Here is a 20056-nt window from a genome sequence, read left to right as displayed (position 1 = left end):
TCCTGGAGAGATGCTGGGAGGAAGCTGAGTCAGTCCGTGTCTTTGTCAGGGTGGGGCTGAGGCCAGTGACCCTCTGGGGGTCAGGGACCTTGGCGGCCTCTTCCTTCCCTGACCTCCACCTTAGAGGCAGCTGGCCCCTGAGACGCCGGCCTCACGACATTGTCCTGTCCCAGGAACTGGACTTTGGGAGGAGGAGAAACTGGAGGAGGACCCAGCTTGACTCTTGGGAGAGACTTTGAGGCGTTTGGGGACAGGAGTGGGGAGTCCTCCGGGTACCCCATCAGGGACCGCTTCCCTGCTTGTATGGCCTCACCAGCCTGGCACAGGGAGCCCCTTCTCCCTTCCCAGAATTGACACTCTGCACCCTCCTCTGGGCCCTTCTCACTTCCTACGATCACCACCAGGCCCCAACACAGCCCCTCCCCCAGACCCTTTTGGCCGCTCTCCACACCCCATGGCTTTCTGTCCAACCTGGTTTCTTAACCTCTCTGGACCTCAGCCTCCTTATCTGTAAAATGGGAATAAGGATACTACTTCCCTTGTAATGCAGTGGTAAAGTCTAAATGAGTGAAGGAACACACTGCATGTCCTGCGGCCCCTGGCACCCCAGACATGCTGACGGATGCTGGCTGCTGCTGCTCTGGGTTTATGCTTTCATCAACTATGCAACCAAATTCTTTTTTTTTGAGACGGAGTCTCGCTCTGTCGCCCGGGCTGGAGTGCAGTGACCGGATCTCAGCTCACTGCAAGCTCTGCCTCCCGGGTTTACGCCATTCTCCTGCCTCAGCCTCCCAAGTAACTGGGACTACAGGCGCTGCCACCTTGCCCGGCTAGTTTTTTGTATTTTTTAGTAGAGACAGGGTTTCACCGGGTTAGCCAGGATGGTCTCGATCTCCTGACCTCGTGATCCGCCCGTCTCGGCCTCCCAAAGTGCTGGGATTACAGGCTTGAGCCACCGCGCCCGGCTATGCAACCAAATTCTAAGGAACCCTTTGTATGTGTCAGCTTCCGTGCCAGGAACCTAGAGGTACCAGCGTACCACAGTACAAGATGCTGTGTCTGCCTTCAAAGAGATTGCAATCTGTTTGGAGAGAGAGAAGAGGGAAGCTATCAACCAATAAAATTGTTTGCAAGCCTATAATTCAGCAGGTTTTCAAGACCTGTCAAAATGCCCAGCAATCTCACTCTGCAACTCTGACTCCCAGGCACAGCCTCCCCTCGGCTGCATCTCCCGGCCCCGCGTGCGGCTGGCTGAGCCCATCGTCCCGATGTGATGAACTGGGGTTTGGGAACCCACACCGGCCTCATCTGGCTTTTCCAGCCTGTCCTCCCTTCCGCACATCAGGCGGACGGCGCCAAACACAGCCGAGGACTCAGCCTGAGTCTCCCCACTGCGGAGCCGGAGCCTGAGTTCCAGCAGCTTCTCCAGGGGCATCTGACCGGGGAGCACTGCGGGGAGGAGTCAGGACGTCGTCCCCGCCCCCACCCAGGGCAGGAGCTCTGTGGCGAGCCCACCCCACCCCAGAGCGTTCCTGGAAGGGCAGGGTGGACTCCACAAAACTCCTATAGGATGGGCCGGGCCAGGGGCAAGGGGTGGCCAAAGGCGCCTGTCCAGGAGGTGGGAGGGACCAGCCTGGGGGCAGGGATGAGTCAGGCACAGGGAACCTCGCCAGCCTCGAGGATCAAATTCCTCCAGGGTGAACTCTGAGATAGAAAAGTTGGCCCAGGAAGCTCAAGGAGGGACAGCGGCAGAGGGGAAGTCTCTGGAACTCCGCTGGCCCCCGCCCGGCCCCGGGCCCACACCTGCCGCCCCGCCTGCCCGTCTCCCCCGCGGTGCCTGCGGGATTGCTGGAGGGAAAGCGGCATGGAGCCGTGCAGGACCCAGATAAAGCTTGACCCCAGGTAAGTGAGGGCGGCGGGCCCTGGGCCAGTTGCTAAGCAGCGGCGGCGCCTGTCCCCCTCCTGTCCTCTCTCCCTCCCAGAGCCCTTTGGCTGCCGCACTCAGAATGAGACAGGACTGAAAATGGTCTGGCTGTTCCTAGGTCCTCAGGGACAACGTGGGTTTGGGCCAGGGTGTGACACTTCAGGGCCTTGGCCTTGCCCCCCACCGTGGGGAGAGAAAGATCCCAGAGCAGGGGCTGTGGAGGGCATTCCCAGAGGAAGTGGCAGCCCCCTCAGTAGCAGGGGGCCGTCCCTCTGCAAGGACTCACCCTTCCTCTGGGATCCTGCTCTTCCTCTCTGGTCAGTGGTCAGTCCCTGGGCTGCAGCCCGACCAGCATGGAGAGAATCCACGGTGGGCTCTTCAGGCACTGCAGCCAGGCACGCCCCAGCTGGGTGGCAGCTTGTCTTACTCCCCTGCCTGGGCCAGTTCTCCACTCCCTCTAAGAAAACGGCCCTGAGGCCGGGCACCTGTAATCCCAGCACTTTGGGAGGCTGAGGCAGGAGTCCAGGAGTTCAGGCCCAGTTCCAGTTTGAGTCCAGGAGTTCGAGACTAGTGTCTGAGCAACATGGCGAAATCCTGTCTCTACCAAAAATATACAAAATTAGTTGGGTGTGGTGGCGTGCACCTGTAGTCCCAGCTTCCTCCCTGGGGACGGGGGCTGAATAGATCACTTGAGCCCGGGAGGTCAAGGCTGCTTGTGTGAGCCAAGACACCACTGCACTCCAGCCTGGGCAACAGAGCAAGACCCTGTCTCAAAAAGAAAAAAAAAGAAAAGAAGGAAGGAAGGAAGGAAAGGAGGGAGGGAGGGAGGGAGGGAAGAGAGAGAGAAAGAGACCCTGAGGGCAACAGACAAAGTCCTGTGCTCAGGAGTGGTTGAGGGTCCAGCATGCAGCCCTCCCCCTTCCCCCAGCCCCCACGGTTCTGAGCACAGGCTGGTGTCTCGCCAGATACACAGCAGATCTTCTGGAGGTGCTGAAGACCAATTACGGCATCCCCTCCGCCTGCTTCTCCCATCCACCCACAGCAGCCCAGCTCCTGAGAGGTGAGTGGGGACCCTCGCCAGAGGGAACTGAGAGGAGGGAAACCAGGATTGCTGAGTGGAGCTGGGGAGAGGCGGCCCTGAGCTGGTCCACCTGGGCAGCTGGGAAGAATAACTGGCCCGCTGTCGTCATCGTGGTTAAGGCCTTGGAGAAGGGCAATGCCTCAAGGAGTCAGGGGTCAAAAGGGCAGCACGAGAGCCTGGCTCCGGAGAGCAACCCTCATGTTGGGCCTCCACAAACCTGGCCCCAAAGCTCATTCACACTGGGGCACTGCGACCTGGGGCGCTTTTTCAGACCCCAGCGCCATCTGGGGACTCCAGGTGGTGCCCAAGTGGTCCAGGCCCCATCGGGTCTCCTGGAGGCCTGCGCGGCATCTGCCCTGGACGCATGGCATTCTAGAGGGTGGTTACTGTGGGTGACGCGCTTCACAGAGGTGAACCAGCTGGATTTGTTTTACGATCCAGCCTCCTTTCTGGAAAGGATCCAGGCTTTTCTGAAAACCCTTCTCCTCACTGGGGCATTCTGTTGTTGGGTGTGTGTGTGTTTGTGGGTATTTGCCTCATTCCACCCCAGAGCTTTCAGGTAGACAGATGTGTTTATTGTAGTGGAGTAACTGGTTTGCAATAATAAGTCACACTTTTCCACTGAAGGGGAGGGTGTGGGGATCCCCGAGACTAGCTCAAGTTCAGTTGTTGGAAGAATTCCTTGACTGGAAATTTTACCTTTGCATTTTGTCACAGTTTCCTGAAAATAACTTGGGGGTGCTCCTGGTCGTCTATCTACCGCTTTGATCCCCCGGATCCCACCCATTCTTTCACTTTAAGAAAAAACAAGTAATTGTTGCAGAGGTCTCTGTTTTGCAGCCTCCCTTTTGCAAGAAGCACTTTTTCGAATAAAACAATAATTTAAAAAAAAAATAGGTGAACCTGCAAAAGTGTCCTCTCAGTGTTGGCCAACAAGATTCTGTTACTGAATTACTTTTCAAAGTGAAAGGCATTGGGCTGGGCGCGGTGGCTCACGCCTGTAATCCCAGCACTTTGGGAGGCTGAGGTGGGCGGATCACTTGAAGCCAGAAGTTTGAGACCCGCCTGGCCAACATGGTGAAAACCCTGTCTCTACTACTAAAAATACAAAAGTTAGCCGAGCATGGTAGAGTAAACCTGTAATCCCAGCTACTCGGGAGGCTGAGGTAGGAGAATCTCTTGAACCCGGGAGGTGGAGGTTGCAGTGAGCTGAGATTGCACCACTGCACTCCAGCCTGAGTGACAGAGCGAGACTCCGTCTCAGGAAAAAAAAAAAAATAGTGAAAGGCATCTGCCAGGCGCAGTGGGTTCCCACCTGTGATCCCAGCACTTTGGGAGGCCGAGGTGAGCTGATCACCTGAGGTCAGGAGTTCGAGACCAGCCTGGCCAACATGGTGAAACCCCCGTCTCTACTAAAAATACAGAAATTAGCTGGGCGTGGTGGCGGGCACCTGTAAGTCCCAGCTACTCAGGAGGCTGAGGCAGAAGAGTCACTTGAACTCGGGAGGTGGAGGTTGCAGTGAGCCGACATCATGCCATTGCACTCCAGCCTGGGTGACAGTGAGTGAGACTACGTCCCAAAAAGAAAAAAAAAAAAAAAGAAAAAAGAAAAGAAAAAGAAAGTGAAAGGCATAGGATGGGGCTCCGCTTATTCCCTGGACACCAAAAACATTGAGAATCATGGCCCAAGCATGCTTAGAGAAAATGTGGCTCACGCCTGCATTTTATTTTGTTTTCCTGCTGCATATTGACTACCTGTGAAATGTTGGCTAGAAGTCTATGTCTCTGTAGCACATTTAATGCATTTCCCAGGCAACAGGAAGCTCTCAGTTTGCATTCCGACGCAGATGTGGGCGTGTCCTTGGGCTGTGTATGGCTTCATTTCAGATTATCTGAACCAGAGCGGCTGCCAACTGCAGAGTGTCCGGAGATGCCTGGTGGCCACTCTGTGGTTTGCGCAGCAGGCGGCTGCTACATCCAGTTCCAGGAACCTCCTGTTCCGAGTGCAGCTGGCGGTACAAGCCTTCCCTTACACAGCAGCTCTCCCCGCAGGGAACACTTGGCAGTGTCCGGAGACTGTTCCTGTGCCACACTGGAAGGTGCTTCTGGCACCTCATGGTCAGAGGCCAGGAAAGCTGCTAAACTCCTACAGTACACAGGAAGAGCCCCCACAAAAAAGATTATTCGGGCCAAAGTGTCAACAGCGCTCAGGTTGAGAAACCTTGTCTCACACAATGAAAAGGTTCTCACATTGCTTTCCTTCAAAATGTGCAAATAGGAACCCCAAGGCTGCTCAGAACAGGCCATGCTGACTCTGCTAGTCCAGCAAGCCTTGCTGCAGGCAGAGTGGGGAGGATTTGGCCAGCGGCCCTCCCTCCGGGACAGGGAAGCTGAGAGGATGAGTCGGGGGTGCCCCAGGCCCAGGGGAGTGAGGCCTGGCAGGATTCAAGGATCCTGGTGGAAGAACCGGGGACAATTGAGAGGGCTCGGCAGGTGAGGTGAGGCCTGATGCCTGCTGGGCTGGCAGAGGAGCTGTACTTTATCCCACAGAGAGAAGGAGCTGCTGAGGGCTCTGAGACTGGGAGTGGCTGGATGAAAGCAGTGCTTCACGGCCATTAATTAGTAATCAGGATGGACAGCAGAGGAAGAGCCTTAAGAAGCAGGGACATGGCCGGGCGCGGTGGCTCGTGCCTGTAATCCCAGCACTTTGGGAGACTGACGCGGGTGGATCATTTGAGGTTGAGTTCAAGATCAGCCTGGCCAAGATGGTGAAACCTCATCTCTACTGAAAATACAAAAATTAGCCAGGCGAGGTGGCGGGTGCCTGTAGTCCCAGCTACTCGGGAGGCTGAGGCAGGAGAATTGCTTGAACCCGGGAGGCAGAGGTTGCAGTGAGCTGAGATCATGCCACTGCACTCCAGCCTGGGCGACAGAACAAGACTCCATCTCAGCAACAGCAGGAAATAGGCAGGGATGCAAATGAGAGGTTGTTGCCCTGGCCCGGCATGCGGGAAAACAGTCTGAGGCAGGGCAGCGGCAGGGAAAGAAGAGGAAGTGTGGCAAACAGGCAATTCAAAGAAAGAGCAGGCAATCTGGTAAAGACCTAGGTGTGTAAGTGCTAGTTCTGGGCAATGGCGATGGCACCGACAGAGAAGGAAGACGTGCCTCTGGGAGGATGTGGCAAAACCTCCTCACTTCATTCGTAAACTCTGTTGTTCCTTTTTTTTTTTTTTTTTTTTTTTTGAGACAGGGTCTCGCTCTGTCACCCAGGCTGGAGGGCAGTGGTGCGAGCTTGGCTCACCCCAACCCTCCACCTGCTGGGCTCAGGTAATCCTCCCACCTCAGCCTCCCAAGTAGCTGGGACCACAGGCACTTGCCACCAAGCCCGGCTAATTTTTGTGGTTTTTTTGTAGAGATGGAGTTTCTCCGTGTTACCCAGGCTGGTCTCGAACTTAAAATTAAATGCTAAGAAAACTATTTCAGGCCAGTCATGGTGGGCCATGCTGCAACCCCGGGAGGTCGAGGTTGCAGTGGGCTATGATTGTACCACCAGCCTCAGCCTTCGCAACAGACCGAAACCCTGTCTCAATTTAAAAAATAAAAATAAAGAGGGAGAGAGAGAAAGCTATTATTCTGGAAGAACCATTGAATCAATTTTTTTTTTTTTTTTTTGAGATGGAGTCTCGCTCTGTCGCCCAGGCTGGAGTGCAGTGGCCGGATCTCAGCTCACTGCAAGCTCCGCCTCCCGGGTTTACGCCATTCTCCTGCCTCAGCCTCCCAAGCAGCTGGGACTACAGGTGCCCGCCACCACGCCCGGCCAGTTTTTTGTATTTTTTAGTAGAGACGGGGTTTCACTGTGTTAGCCAGGATGGTCTCGATCCCCTGACCTCGTGATCCGCCTGTCTCGGCCTCCCAAAGTGCTGGGATTACAGGCTTGAGCCACCGCACCCGGCCAATTTTTTTTTTTTTTAATCACGGCTCACTGCAGCTCAATCTCTGGGCTCAAGTGATCCTCCCACCTCATCCTCTCGGGTAGCTGGGACTGTAGGCACACACCACCATGCCTGGGCTAACTATTAATTTTTGTAGAGACACAGTCTCACTTTGTTGCCCAGGCTGATCTCAAACTCCCCAGCTCAAGCAATCCTCCTGCCTCAGCCTCCTAAAGTGCTGGGATTACAGGTGTGAACCACTGTGCCCAGCCTTAAATCTACTTTTTATTGAACAAATACTACACGCCAGGTGCTTTGCTAAGAAGCTTAAGGAGAGGATAAGTAACTGTCTATGGTCATAGAGCTATTGGTAAGTGGCATTTTACTTTGAACTCAAGTGTCTGACTCCAACACCCCATACTGTGCTCCTAACCTCCTGGAAGCAGATACGCAATCATGGAAATAATTTTTGGTTAGAAAGCGGGGATTACAGGTGATTATTCTTTTTTCAAATTTTTATTTAATGTTCCTGTTTTCATTCTTTTAAAAAGTAATCTTTGTTATTCTAGAGACAGTGGGAAATTTAATAGTTGCTGTAAGTATGATTATAGTCACAATGGTCAGCCAGACAAGCATTTCCCAAAGTCTCAGAAACTTAACCCCACGGAGTCCTTCCTGGAAACAGAGTTCTGTAGGAAGCTAAGTTTTGTGACCAGGCGCGGGGGCTCACGCCTGTAATCCCAGCACTGTGGGAGGCCAAGGCGGGTGGATCATGTGAGGTCAGGAGTTCGAGACCAGCCTGCCCAACATGGTGAACCCCTCTCTCTACTTAAAATACAAAAATTAGCCGGGCATGGTGGTGGTTACCTGTAATCCCAGCTACTTGGGAGGCGGAGGCAGGAGAATCGCTTGAATCCACGAGGCGGAGGTGGCAGTGAGCTGAGATCACACCACTGCACCCCAGCCTGGCGACAGAGTGAGACTCCATCTCAAAAAAAAAGTTAAGTTTTGCAAAAGGTGCATTCTAGACCCTCCTTTTGGAAATTTACAATGTAAATTAGCAGATTAAAAATTTCATTATGCTCTGCAGGAATCATCATATGTAACTTTAATGCATTTCCAAAAACTCTTCAGCCGTGGAATACTTTTGTCCCATAGTATCCATTCAGATGCACTTTGGGGGAAATTGAGTTCAACCAGAAAAGAAGAGGTCATCTCCTGCCATCTCCTGCCATCTCCTAAGAAGATGGTCTGATGGGCAGGCCCAGTATCGGACTATGGATGCTAAGGAACTTTTCCTTTCCTAATTAGAGTACCAAAGGCGACAGTTAGAAGACACTGCAAAACCTTTTGTGTTGAACAGTCAGAATCTGCCCCACCCTCACCTTCATAAATGGAACAGCCCCCCCAGGTTGCCTTGAAAATCTCTCCCACATCCACGAGTACACACACCTGGAGTCACTGTGTGTCATGGTTAATAGGAGTGTGGGCTTTCCCTGTGCTTCAATTTCCGCTCCTTCACTTCCAGGTCGTGTGACCCTGGGCGAGGTGCTTCCTTCTCTGAGCCTCGTTTCCTGAAAAAGTCTATAAAATGGGGATGATGATAGGAATTCTCACAGGCTATTGCTTTCATTCAACAAATAGTTACAGAGCAGTTACTGCTCCAGGCGTTTGAGAACAGCACAAGCTTGACAAGGTCCCTGCCTCCGTGGAGTTTGCACCACAAGGTGGAGAGCCGGCAATAAGCGAGTAAACAGCTATGTAAATACAAACAGCCCTGATGTGGGCGGACGGAGGACGAAACGTCACCCGCAACGGAGGTTTTCACGGAGCAGGGGGCAGTTAGGGAAATGAGGACTGGGAAAGACTGGGTTGGTGGGCATGTGAAGGGCCGTTTTTACACTCTCCAAGGGCTGATGAGCACACGGGGCTGGAGTAAGAGAGGCTCTAGCAATGGCCCTGCTTTCCCAACCATGGAACGTTGGTTTTGGAAAACCACCTGCATTAATTTTGGCTTTTTCCTGTCTGGACTTTGCCTATTGTCTGAATTTTTTTTAATTAAACATTTCTATTATAAAAATCATTCAGGTTTAGTTTAACAAAAAAAGAAAATACAGAACAGTAAAAAGAGAAAGAAGCATCTACAGTCTCACCCAGAGACAGGCACCGCAGATATCTTAGTGTAATTTCCTTTTTTTTTTTTTGAGACAGAGTCTGGCTCTGTCACCCAGGCTGGAGTGCAGTGGTGTGATCTCAGCTCACTGCAACCTCCACCTCCCAGTTCAAGCAATTCTTCTGCCTCAGCCTCTCAGAGTAGCTGGGATTACAGGCGCCCGCCACCACGCCTGGCTAATTTTGTATTTTTGGTAGAGATGGGGTTCCACCATGTTGGCCAGGCTGGTCTTGAACTCCTGACCTCAGGTGATCCACCCACCTCAGCCTCCCAAAGTGCTGAGATTACAGGGCATGAGCCCTGTAATCCTGGCCCTTTCTCTATGCTTTTATTTAACGTTTGTAGAAATCATATTATTCCTATAATTTTATGTTCTGTTTTTGTAAACATGACACAAAATAAATTTTTCACATCATTGTATATTTGGAAAAATATGTTCTTTTCCAAAAAAAGGTTTATTTTTGTTATAAGATACATATTCATTATAGAATAATTGGAAAAGAAAGACACTAGGGATTTTCACACACGGAGAAAAGGCCGTGTGAGGACACAGTAGAAACGTGGGTGTCGGCCGGGCGTGGAGGCTCACGCCTGTGATCCCAGTTAGCAATGGGCTTTCTCTGTGATGGTTTATTAGTTAATGTTTAGGCCTGGCGCGGAGGCTCACGCCTGTGATCGCAGCACTTTGGGAGGCCAAGGCGGGCAGACCAGTTGAGGTCAGGAGATCAAGACCAGCCTGGCCAACGTGGCGAAAACTGTCTCCACTAGCTGGGCAGGTGCCTGTAGTCCCAGCTACTTGCAAGGCTGACGCAGGAGAATCACTTAAACCTGGGAGGTGGAGGGTGCAGTAAGCTGAGATCAGGCCACTGCACTCCAGCCTGGGTGACAAGAGTGAAACTTTGTTGAAAGAAAGAAAAGAAGGGGAGGAGAGGGAGGAAGGGAGGAGGGAGGGGAGGGGAGGGGAGGGGAGGGGAGTTGTCTGCAAGTGGAGCAGAGAGGCCTCAGGAGAAATCAAACCTGCTGACACCTTGATCTTGAACTTCTCGCCTCCAAAACGGTGAGAAAATAAATTTAAGTTGTTTAAAAAAAAAAAAAAGAATACTCAGAAAAGAGAAAAAAGTAAGAAGATAGAAAAGAAGACACAAATCATCCGTAGTCCCATCACCCAAACATAAACATTGCTAACTTTTTTCAGTATTATAGACATTTTCCTCTTCTTGTTGTTTTTTGTTTGTTTGTTTGAGACAGGGTCTTGCTCTGTCACCTGGGCTGGAGGGCAGTGGTGTGATCTTGGCTCACTGCAGCCTCCACCTCTCCCCGAGTAGCTGGGACCACAGGCAGGCAGCACCACACCCGGCTAATTTCTGTGTTTTTAGTAGAGGTGGGGTTTTGCTGTGTTGGCCAGGCTTGTCTTGGACTCCCGGCCTCAAGTGATCTGCCCACCTCAGCTTCCCGAAGTGCTGGGACCACAGGTGTGAGCCACCGCACCCGGCCTCCCTGAGTGCTGGGATTACAGGCGTAAGCCACCGCGCCCGGCCAGCTAGCTGCTTTTTAACAACTCCCAAAATGATTGCAATATCCATGAAAGTTTGAGAACCAATGGACTATATTTCACGTAAGACCAAGCATGAGGCCAGCTTGGGTCAGGTGTCCTTGGGGTTTTTATTTGTATCCATTTCTCTTTTGTTGAAGTTCCCCCTGGTCTAGTGTGGTGGGTCACACCTGTAATCCCAGCATTTTGGGAGGCCAAGGTGGGAGGACTGCTTAAGCCCAGGAGTTTGAGACCAGTCTGGGCAACGTAGTGAGACCCCGTCTCTACAGAAAATCATAAAAATTAGCCGGCCGTGGTGGTGGTGCACGCCTGTAGTCCCAGGCTACTTGGGAGGCTGAGGTTGGAGGATGGTTTGAACCCGGAAGGTCAAGGTTGCAGTGAGCTATGATCGCACCACTGCCCTCCAATCTGGGTGGCAGAGTGAGACCCTGTCCTCCCCACAAAAAAGTACCCTCCTGATGTCTTGGTTTCACCATATAATTATGGTGAAATCAACTTAAACAGCTCCAGAATGTCCCATAAATTACATTCTGCTTCAATTATGTTAATTGATCTACATTTGCTAGTGTAACACTTGGCACTGGAGATAGAAAAGTGAATTGGGGTCAGGCACGGGGGCTCAGGCCTGTAATCCCAGCACTTTGTGGGGCCAAGGCGAGTGGATCACTTGAGGTCAGGAGTTCGGGACCATCCTGGCCAACACGGAGAAAACCATCTCTACTAAAAATACAAAAATTAGCCGGGTGTAGTGGTGGGCATCTGTAACCCCAGCTACTTGGCAGGCTGAGGCAGGAGAATTGCTTAAACCCGGGAGGCGGAGGTTGCATCGAGCCAATTTTGCACCACTGCACTCCAGCCTGGGTGACACAGCAAGTCTCCATCTAAAAAAAAAAAAAGTCTAAAAAATCATCATTCCTGTGCTCGGGTGAGAGCCTAGATCCAGTAAGGCCACTTCGATCCGAGGGAACAAGCCCACACCTTCTCCCGCTCAGTCCCGGTCGTCAGCTCTCTGCCTTCTCCTCCTCTAGCCCTGGGCCCTGTGGAACTTGCCCTCACCAGCATCATGACCTTGCTGGTGCTGGGCTCCATTGCCATCTTCCTGGAGGATGCCGTCTACCTGTACAAGAACACCCGTTGCCCCATCAAGAGGCGGTCTCTGCTCTGGAATAGCTCGGCACCCACGGTGAGGCCCTGGGGCTGCCCTGCGGGGGGAACTGAAACGAAGGCAGAGACCAATGTGAGAATTCCTCTAAACTCAGCAACTCACTTCAGCGAAGACTTCCCTGCCACTACCCGCTGAGGGTTTGCAATCCGGCCTCCCCTTGCAGTAAGGATCCTCCGCTTGCAAGGCTGTGGGATGCAGTGTTTGAATTCTAAGGGCTGCGGAGACAGCTGGAGACCTGCTCAGCCCACCAGCGGCCTCACTCACTGCTCCCTGCCACAGTATTGCTATTAAAAGCGCTTCCTTCCTGTAGAGGCAGGCCGTGGTTCCTGTGTGGGGAAGTCTCATTCCACAGGGTCACACTCAGCTCCATCCTTATGTCGAGGCGTTTGAAACGCCCTCCCACAGCCATTACACAGGTCCTTGGTTTGCTTGATTTAATTAGTCCTTCTTCCGGCTGGCAACGTTTAAGGAACGCTGCCTAAATGTACAGGTTTTGCCTTCTGTGCCGGTGCCACAAAAGGTTTCAGGAGCCTCAGCGGGCTCCCTCCCGCCCTCACCTGCTCCTGCCCCTTCTCAACAGGTGGTGTCTGTGTTCTGCTGCTTTGGTCTCTGGATCCCTCGTTCCCTGTTTCTGGTGGAAATGGCCATCGCCTCGTGAGTGTCTTGCCTCACTCCCCCTCCGAGGGCCCCTCTGCTCCCGCTCACCAGGACTCCGGAGTCCGTGTCCTTGATCCCAGCTGACCATGAGTCTGGCCCTTCCCAAACTGTGCTAGTTCGGGGATCTTGCACTCCTGGTTCTGCTCAGGGAATGCCTTGCTTTCACATCTGGCACATTCCTCAGCCAGCCCTTTGCTCCCAGTCTGAAATTCCGCTTCTCCCAGTCCTGTCCTGTCTCCTCTCCCTTGCTCCTCTTGGGGAACACACCCAGAATGCCCAGCCCTACCTCTTCCCCTCGGTGAGCCCCGCCTGTCCCTGCCGTCTTTCCCTCCGGCAGCAAAGGGGTGACCCTGCAGCGTGCCCCCACCTCGTAGGCCCCCTTCTCTCCCCACCCCAGGTTTTATGCCGTGTGCTTTTACCTGCTGATGCTGGTCATGGTGGAAGGCTTTGGGGGGAAGGAGGCAGTGCTGAGGACGCTGAGGGACACCCCGATGATGGTCCACACAGGCCCCTGCTGCTGCTGCTGCCCCTGCTGTCCGCGGCTGCTGCTCACCAGGTGAGGCAGGGCCAAGGTGCCTCCTCCAGGAGCTGGGGAGCTTCTTCTGGCCCCCTAGCCCTCTTCAAGGCTCTGGGAATTCGGCGTGAATGGGCCAAAGCTAGTGACGGAAAGGTGGGCATCCCACAGCCAGGACTCAGGGGCACCAACCTCAGGGGACAGGGGAGCAGAGGAAAGAGAGCTCCTAAATTCTCATCACTGAACTTCACTGCACCCTGCAAGCCTTAGCCACACAGAGAAAACTGGACTTGGGCCATTCGCTTGCTTGCCCCTTCTGCCCACTTTGGTGAATGAGGTTGAGGTCACACTCCCAGACCTCGCTCCAAAGAAAGCATTCTGGTCTGGAGGTGAGCGGGAGACTAAGAGGGTTCCCAGCACTCTCAACATTCTGGTTTTTTCCTCCGTCCCCACCCACTTAACCTGGCTGGTGTTTATGGTGGCAGCCAAGCCTCGGCGCAGGAGCCCAGTGAGGAGCGGGGGGTCTTCCTGGGACAGCTGGTTTGTGGCCTGTGTTCCTCACCCTCTTCCCCACGCAGGAAGAAGCTTCAGCTGCTGATGCTGGGTCCTTTCCAATACGCCTTCCTGAAGATAACGCTGAGCCTGGTGGGCCTGTTTCTCATCCCCGACGGCATCTATGACCCGGCAGACGTAAGCCAGGAGGAAGGGGCAGCACAGCCCAAGACTCATTTAGCACCTTTGTGTTCTAAAAGGAACAGCCAGAGGCAACACCCCTTGACAGAGGGCCCCAGAAAAGGGTGGCTGTGGGAACACAGAGGCTCAGGGACTCTGCCAGGGAGAGCAAAGAACTGCAGTAGGCCCAGGCTCTGGGGCTTTGCTCATTACCTTTCCTGCCATGGGAGAGGAGAGATCGAAGGAAGTACCGGGTGCCGTGACACATGCCTGTAATCCCAATGGCTCACGAGGCCGAGGTGGGAGGACTGCTCAAGAGTGGGAGTTCAAGACAAGCCTGGGCAATATAGCGAGCCCCTTTTTCTAAAATTAGACTGGGCGTGGTGGTTCACACCTGTAATCCCAGCACTTTGGGAGGCTGAGGCGGGAGGATCACTTGAAGCCAGGAGTTTGAGACCAGCTTGGGCAACATAGTGAGATCCCATCTCTCTCTTTTTTTTTTTTTTTTTGAGACAGAGTTTCTCTTCTGTTGCCCAGGCTGGAGTGCAATAGCACAATCCCAGCTCACTGCAACCTCCACCTCCCGGGTTCAAGCAATTCTCCTGCCTCAGCCTTCCGAGTAGCTAGGATTACAGGCATGCGCCACCATGCCCGGCTCATTTTGTATTTTTAGTAGAGACGAGGTTTCACCGTGTTAGTCAGGATGACCTCGATCTCCTAAGCTCAGGTGATCCGCCCGCCTCTGCCTCCCAAAGTGCTGGGATTATAGGCGTGAGCCACCACGCCTGGCCCATCTCTATTATTTTTAAAAAACAAAACAAATTAGCTGGGAATGGTGGTGTGCACCTGTAGTCCCAGCTACTCAGGAGCCTGAGGCTAGTGGACCACTGGAGCCAGGAATGTGACGCTGCAGTGAGCTATGATTGCGCCACTGCAATCAGCTCGGTGACAGAGTGACACCATCTCTTAAAAAGAAAGAGAGAGGGAGAGAAATCTTGCCTGCCTGACTACTTTCTGTTGCCACCAGATTTCTGAGACGAGCACAGCTCTGTGGATCAACACGTTCCTCGGCGTGTCCACACTGCTGGCTCTCTGGACCCTGGGCATCCTTTCCCGGCAAGCCAGGCTACACCTGGGTGAGCAGAGCATGGGAGCCAAATTTGCTCTGTTCCAGGTAACTACGCCCTGGGGGAGAAAAGGTGTTTCATAACAGACAGACCTACAAATGGTTGGGGTTAGGAGGTGAGACCAACAAAGGCTCAAAGTGGGCCCGGACATTTTTTCATAAGTCTCAGATCTCCCAAGAGATTTGGAAAATGCTTCCTGTGCTTCCCGCTTTTTGTCTTTCTGTGCTGGAATTGTTTCCCAGGGCTGCCATGACAAAATACCACAAACCAGATGGCTTGAAACAACATGTACGTCTTGTCTCATGTGCTGCAGGCTAGAAGCCCACAGTCAAGGAGCCCGCAGGGCCCTGCTCCCTTTGAGCCCTGCGGGGGTCTCCAGCCTCTCCTGTCTCCGGTGGTTCCCAGTGGAGTCCTGGGGCTCCCTTTGAGCCCTGCGGGGGTCTCCAGCCTCTCTTGTTTCCGGTGGTTCCCAGCGGAGTCCTAGGGCTCCGTTTGAGCCCTGCGGGGGTCTCCAGCCTCTGTTTCCGGTGGTTTCCAGCAGAGTCCTGGGCGACCCTTGACCAGCATTTGTGTCGCTCCAGTTTTTGCCTCCATTGTCTGATGACATTCTCCCCATGTGTTTCTGTGTGTCTTCTTTTTTTTTTTGGAAACGGAATCCAGAATCTTGCTCTGTTGCCCAGGCTGGAGTGCAGGAGTGCGATCTTGGGTTGGGCAATTCTGCTGCCTCAGTGTCCCGAGGAGCTGGGATTACAGGCGCGCACCACCACACCCAGCGAATTTTGTATTTTTAGTAGAGACAGGGTTTCACTATGTTGGCCAGGCTGGTCTCACACTCCTGACCCCAGGTGATCCACCCGCCTTGGCCTCCCAAAGTGTTGGGATTACAGTCGTGAGCCACTGCACCCGCCTGTCTCGTCTATTTTTAGGACACCAGTCAAATTGGATTAAGGGCCTACCCTATTCCACTACGACCTCATCTCAACCAATTACATGTGAAACAAACTGTTCTTAAACAAGGTCACAAGTACTTGGGGGCAAGACTTCAACATAGCTTTTTGGGGGACACAATTTCACCTATAACACGTATGTTAACAAACCTTAAATTTGTCTACCCTTGCTTCTTCCTTTCCTTTTCTACCTATGACTTCCTAAAATCCTATAATCCATCAACACCAGCAGCAGCACTAGCATAGCTACAGGAACTACCCACACCACCTGCGAGGCACTTTCACACATTACACTTAAATTTTCACAACCCTAGGAGTCATTATTATTCCCATTTTACAAAGGAAGAAACAGACCTCGAGATGTTCTTGCTCAAAGGCACATACGGGATGGGGCTAGAATTTACACCCAGGTATGTCTGACTCCTGCACATATCTGTCTTCTCCTTACCCTAACCTTCATCTTCACACCGCTTCTGAAAATTCTCTCAAAGGCATGTTTGCCCGCCTTCTACGCGCTGCATTCTCTAACCCCAAAGATGACTTTTCCACCAAATGCAATGACTTCTAGCCCAGTCTTGGTCTTCTTCTCTCTCCATCCTGTCTCCTTGCTGGTCTTCTACTCCCAAGGCATAATGACTGCCCTACAGTTAACAGAGTGAATTCACATACATTCTCATTTGATCTATGCAGATGCCTCCGAAATGTGAACTTCCAGGCACAAAGTAGGTAGAATGGAAGAGGCTATGGGAACAGAGAGAGAAGTCCCCGGAACAAGTCAGGGATTGAAGGGGCAGAAAGGTTCTAGGTCCCAGATGTACTTGAGCCCTGTGATGGCCGAGCCTGCCCATGATTAATGTGGGGCAGCCTGGGCGAGCCACGCCAGCCTCGAAGAAGCTGAGTCTTCCACACAGCGTACTCAGGGAGGGCAACACTAAGATAGACCGTGCTTCCAGGGCCTCTGGACAGTGATCCTCTTCTTCTTCTTCTCATCTTTCGCCTTCTTTCTTTATTGTGGTGAAATCTTGGTAAAATTTGCCCTGTTAATGATTTTGAAGTGTAAGGTTCTGTGGCATTAAGTACATTCACATCGTTGCACTACCATTACCACCATCCATCTCCAGAACTGAAATTTCCCCAGCTGAAACCCGGCACCCATTAAACACATTCCCCAGTGCCCTCTCCCTGCAGTCCCTGGCATGGCAGAGTTTTCAAAGGGCATTTTCATGGTGAATTGTCCATTATTCTAGAACAGGGACCTCAGGCACGTGAGCTAGATGGAATGACTTCTCTAATCACCCATCTTTTTATCCAGTAAGTGCTCACTGGTAGCCAAGGCTGAGAAAGGGAATTAAAAATGAGTTCTTGTATCTTGTCAGAAACTCTAATAAAATAGTGGGTAGAAAATGAGAACGTCATTTGCCTGAAGATGAAAATCCCACAGATTTTTAATGAAGTGACAGCCTCAACCCTCTGTGACTGCACAGATCTGGTGGTGGGTGGAACCTGCCCGTGGAAGGGCAAGGCCCAGCAGTGGGCTGGCTGCGCTCTGTGCCGTGAGAGCAGGCCTAGCCCACCCTTGCCTCTCTTTTATGTTCCGCAGGTTCTCCTCATCCTGACTGCCCTACAGCCCGCCATCTTCTCAGTCTTGGCCAACGGCGGGCAGATTGCGTGTTCGCCTCCCTTTTCCTCTAAAACCAGGTCTCAAGGTGAGCACGTGAAGGCTCCTATCCCATCGTGGGATGGATGAGACGGGGAAAGTCAGGAAAGAAAGGGCCTCAGAACAGACATTAGGCCGGCCTGACTTCTGCTCAGTGTTCAGAAGGGATCTCCGGGAAATGCCAACAATGGCTTTGAGGAAAGGATGACCTCTCTGATCACACAGAAGAGAAGGGAAACCCCCCAGCTTGAGGCCAGCCCTGAGGGCCAACCCAGGAAGCCATGGGTTCAGTCCTCAGCTCCCGGGAGAGGAATGGGTGTGGTTAAAAAACAGAAGTCATGTTGATGGAACACACAGAAGAAATGAACTTTAATGCTAGCCTCACAGCACAGAAGCAGACAGCCAAGTTCTGGTTCTGGCTCTACCATTAACCCCATGTTATTTATGACAATTTTGTATCCCTAGGTCCTAGTTTGGGGATCAACTGGAGACAGTGTTGCTCCACTCCTCTGCCAGGGTTGCTAGTAAAATACCACCTCTGTGACTCAGCATAACCTACCCTGTATTTCACCCCACACTGCAGCATAACCTACCCTGTATTTCCCCCCACATTGCAGTGATGAATTGCCACCTCCTCATCCTGGAGGCCTTCCTCATGACCGTGCTGACACGAATGTACTACCGAAGGAAAGACCACAAGGTTGGGTACGAAACGTTCTCTTCTCTAGACCCGGACTTGAACCTCCAAGCCTAAGGTGGATGGCTTGGATGGTGAAAGGATGCTGTACTCATTAGAATATAAGATTTCTGTACCGTCCCTCAACCTTGACCAAACGGAAAGCATTCCGCTTGTCAACACAAGCTGGCAGATGACATTTGACTCTACAGATGAAGGTGAACAATGTGTAGGATAAAATTGTATCTTGCCTGGGGAAGGTGTTTTAAGTTTTGTAATAAACAAGATGACGTCTGAAAATGTGTAACTGGGCCCACTGCCTCTGTCCATGTCACTATTAGCCCTTCAAGGTTGTATATTGCTGGCTGGGTGTGGCAGCTCATGCCTGCTATCCCAGCACTTTGGGAGCCTGAGGCGGGAGGATCACTTGAGCCCAGGAGGTTGAGGCTGCAGTGAGCGACGGTTGTGCTATACACTCCAGCCTGGGTGATACAGCCAGACCCTGTCTCTGGAAAAAAAAATAAAAGAAAGTTTACTGAGCTTTCCTAAAGCAGATGAAAAGAAGAGTATATAGTATTGTGTCTGGTATAAGAAAAGGAGAACTTGGTGAGGCAAAATAGTACCAGCCCAAAGTCCTGAAGAAGCCAGGAGCCTCTGGAGAACAGACGGAAGGTGACCTTTCCCTGACAGATGTGCTACTAGAGCACCAACCCCACGGGGCCCTGGGGTCTGGGTCAGCCTCGCTTTGTGGGACAATGGCTTTTGAGTCTTCGGTGACAAGCTACAAAAGGAATTTCCTGATGCTGTGGTCATGGAGCTTGATTTCTGAGGAGAGAATCAGTGTGTGGAAGCAAAGGCACCGAGAGTCCAAGTAAAAGTCCCAAATCCATAAAATGCACCACACAGGTCAAAACACAGCATATGGCCAGGCGCGGTGGCTCACACCTGTATTCCCAGCACTTTGGGAGGCCGAGGCGGGTGGATCACCTGAGGTCAGGAATTCGAGACCAGCCTAATCAACATGGAGAAACCCCGTCTCTACTAAAAACACAAAATTAGCCGGGCGTGGTGGCGCATGTCTGTAATCCCAGCTACTCGGGAGGCTGAGGCAGGAGAATCACTTGAACCCGGGAGGCAGAGGTTACAGTGAGCCAAGATCACACCACTGCATTCCAGCCTGGGCAATGAGAGCGAAACTCCGTCTCTAAAAACAACAACAACAACAAAAAACCACAGGACACGGAACATGAGGTAAAACCACATTGCCTTTATTTGGCTAAAGAACAAAATCCAAAATAACTCAGAACAAACTAATAACAGACAGGAAAATTAGAGACTGAACCCCACTTGAGGAAAACTTCCTCGCGGACTCACACTGGTGATGGGACGAACGTTCACGACGAAGCCAGCAGCCCTTTCCAAGACTCTCTTGTCTTCTAGGGATCCTCAATACAAAACAACCCAACTAATCCAGGATATGCTCAAAACAGTCAGTTTTCCCCTCAAAAGGCAGGAAGGCCCACTTCAAACCTCCAGGAACACAACCCGCGCCATCCCAGTGTTAAACTTGGTGCTTCCGTTTTCTGCCTCAATCCGAGTGCTAACATAAAATCCTGGCAGACAACAATCTTTCTTCTTCAAGAAAATTAACATTTAATGGTATAATCCCAAGAACATGTTCTACTTATTTACTTGGAAAAATAGAAGCTAGGGACCACTCTTTATCCCATGGCAGTCTATTCTATGAGAGAAAACAAGAACAATCATTGTTATGACTTTGAAAAATAGAACCTTTAAAAATACTTATATTGGTAAGTTTAAAAAAATACCACCAGTTAAAAACATTGGCTCTACCATTAACCCGATGTTAATGGGGGGCTTCCTTTTTCTACCTGTATTGGTTCAACTTCTGGTGAGACTGTGTGCTGATAGAAAATCTAGAAGCTATGGCTTTTAGGGAATTAAAGAAAAGCGGCAAA

The 20056-nt window shown here is 51.9% G+C and overlaps 1 protein-coding gene across 1 annotated transcript; it reads left to right on the top strand.

Annotated features, from left to right (window-relative positions):
- The first annotated feature begins 1677 nt into the window (after positions 1-1677).
- Positions 1678-18384, top strand: SLC51A (solute carrier family 51 alpha subunit). Its single transcript, XM_025376582.1, has 9 exons — positions 1678-1902; positions 2890-2984; positions 11691-11845; positions 12408-12481; positions 12882-13040; positions 13577-13688; positions 14698-14844; positions 17345-17450; positions 18019-18384. The coding sequence occupies exons 1-9, from the start codon at positions 1865-1867 to the stop codon at positions 18153-18155; spliced, it is 1023 nt and encodes a 340-aa protein (XP_025232367.1). The 5' UTR covers positions 1678-1864; the 3' UTR covers positions 18156-18384.
- The last annotated feature ends 1672 nt before the right edge of the window (positions 18385-20056 follow it).

Source organism: Theropithecus gelada, chromosome 2 (genome assembly GCF_003255815.1).
Source record: "Theropithecus gelada isolate Dixy chromosome 2, Tgel_1.0, whole genome shotgun sequence".
Lineage (NCBI taxonomy): Eukaryota > Metazoa > Chordata > Mammalia > Primates > Cercopithecidae > Theropithecus > Theropithecus gelada.
Note: the sequence above shows the minus strand (reverse complement) of the source record. Positions and strands in the feature narration are given on the sequence as shown.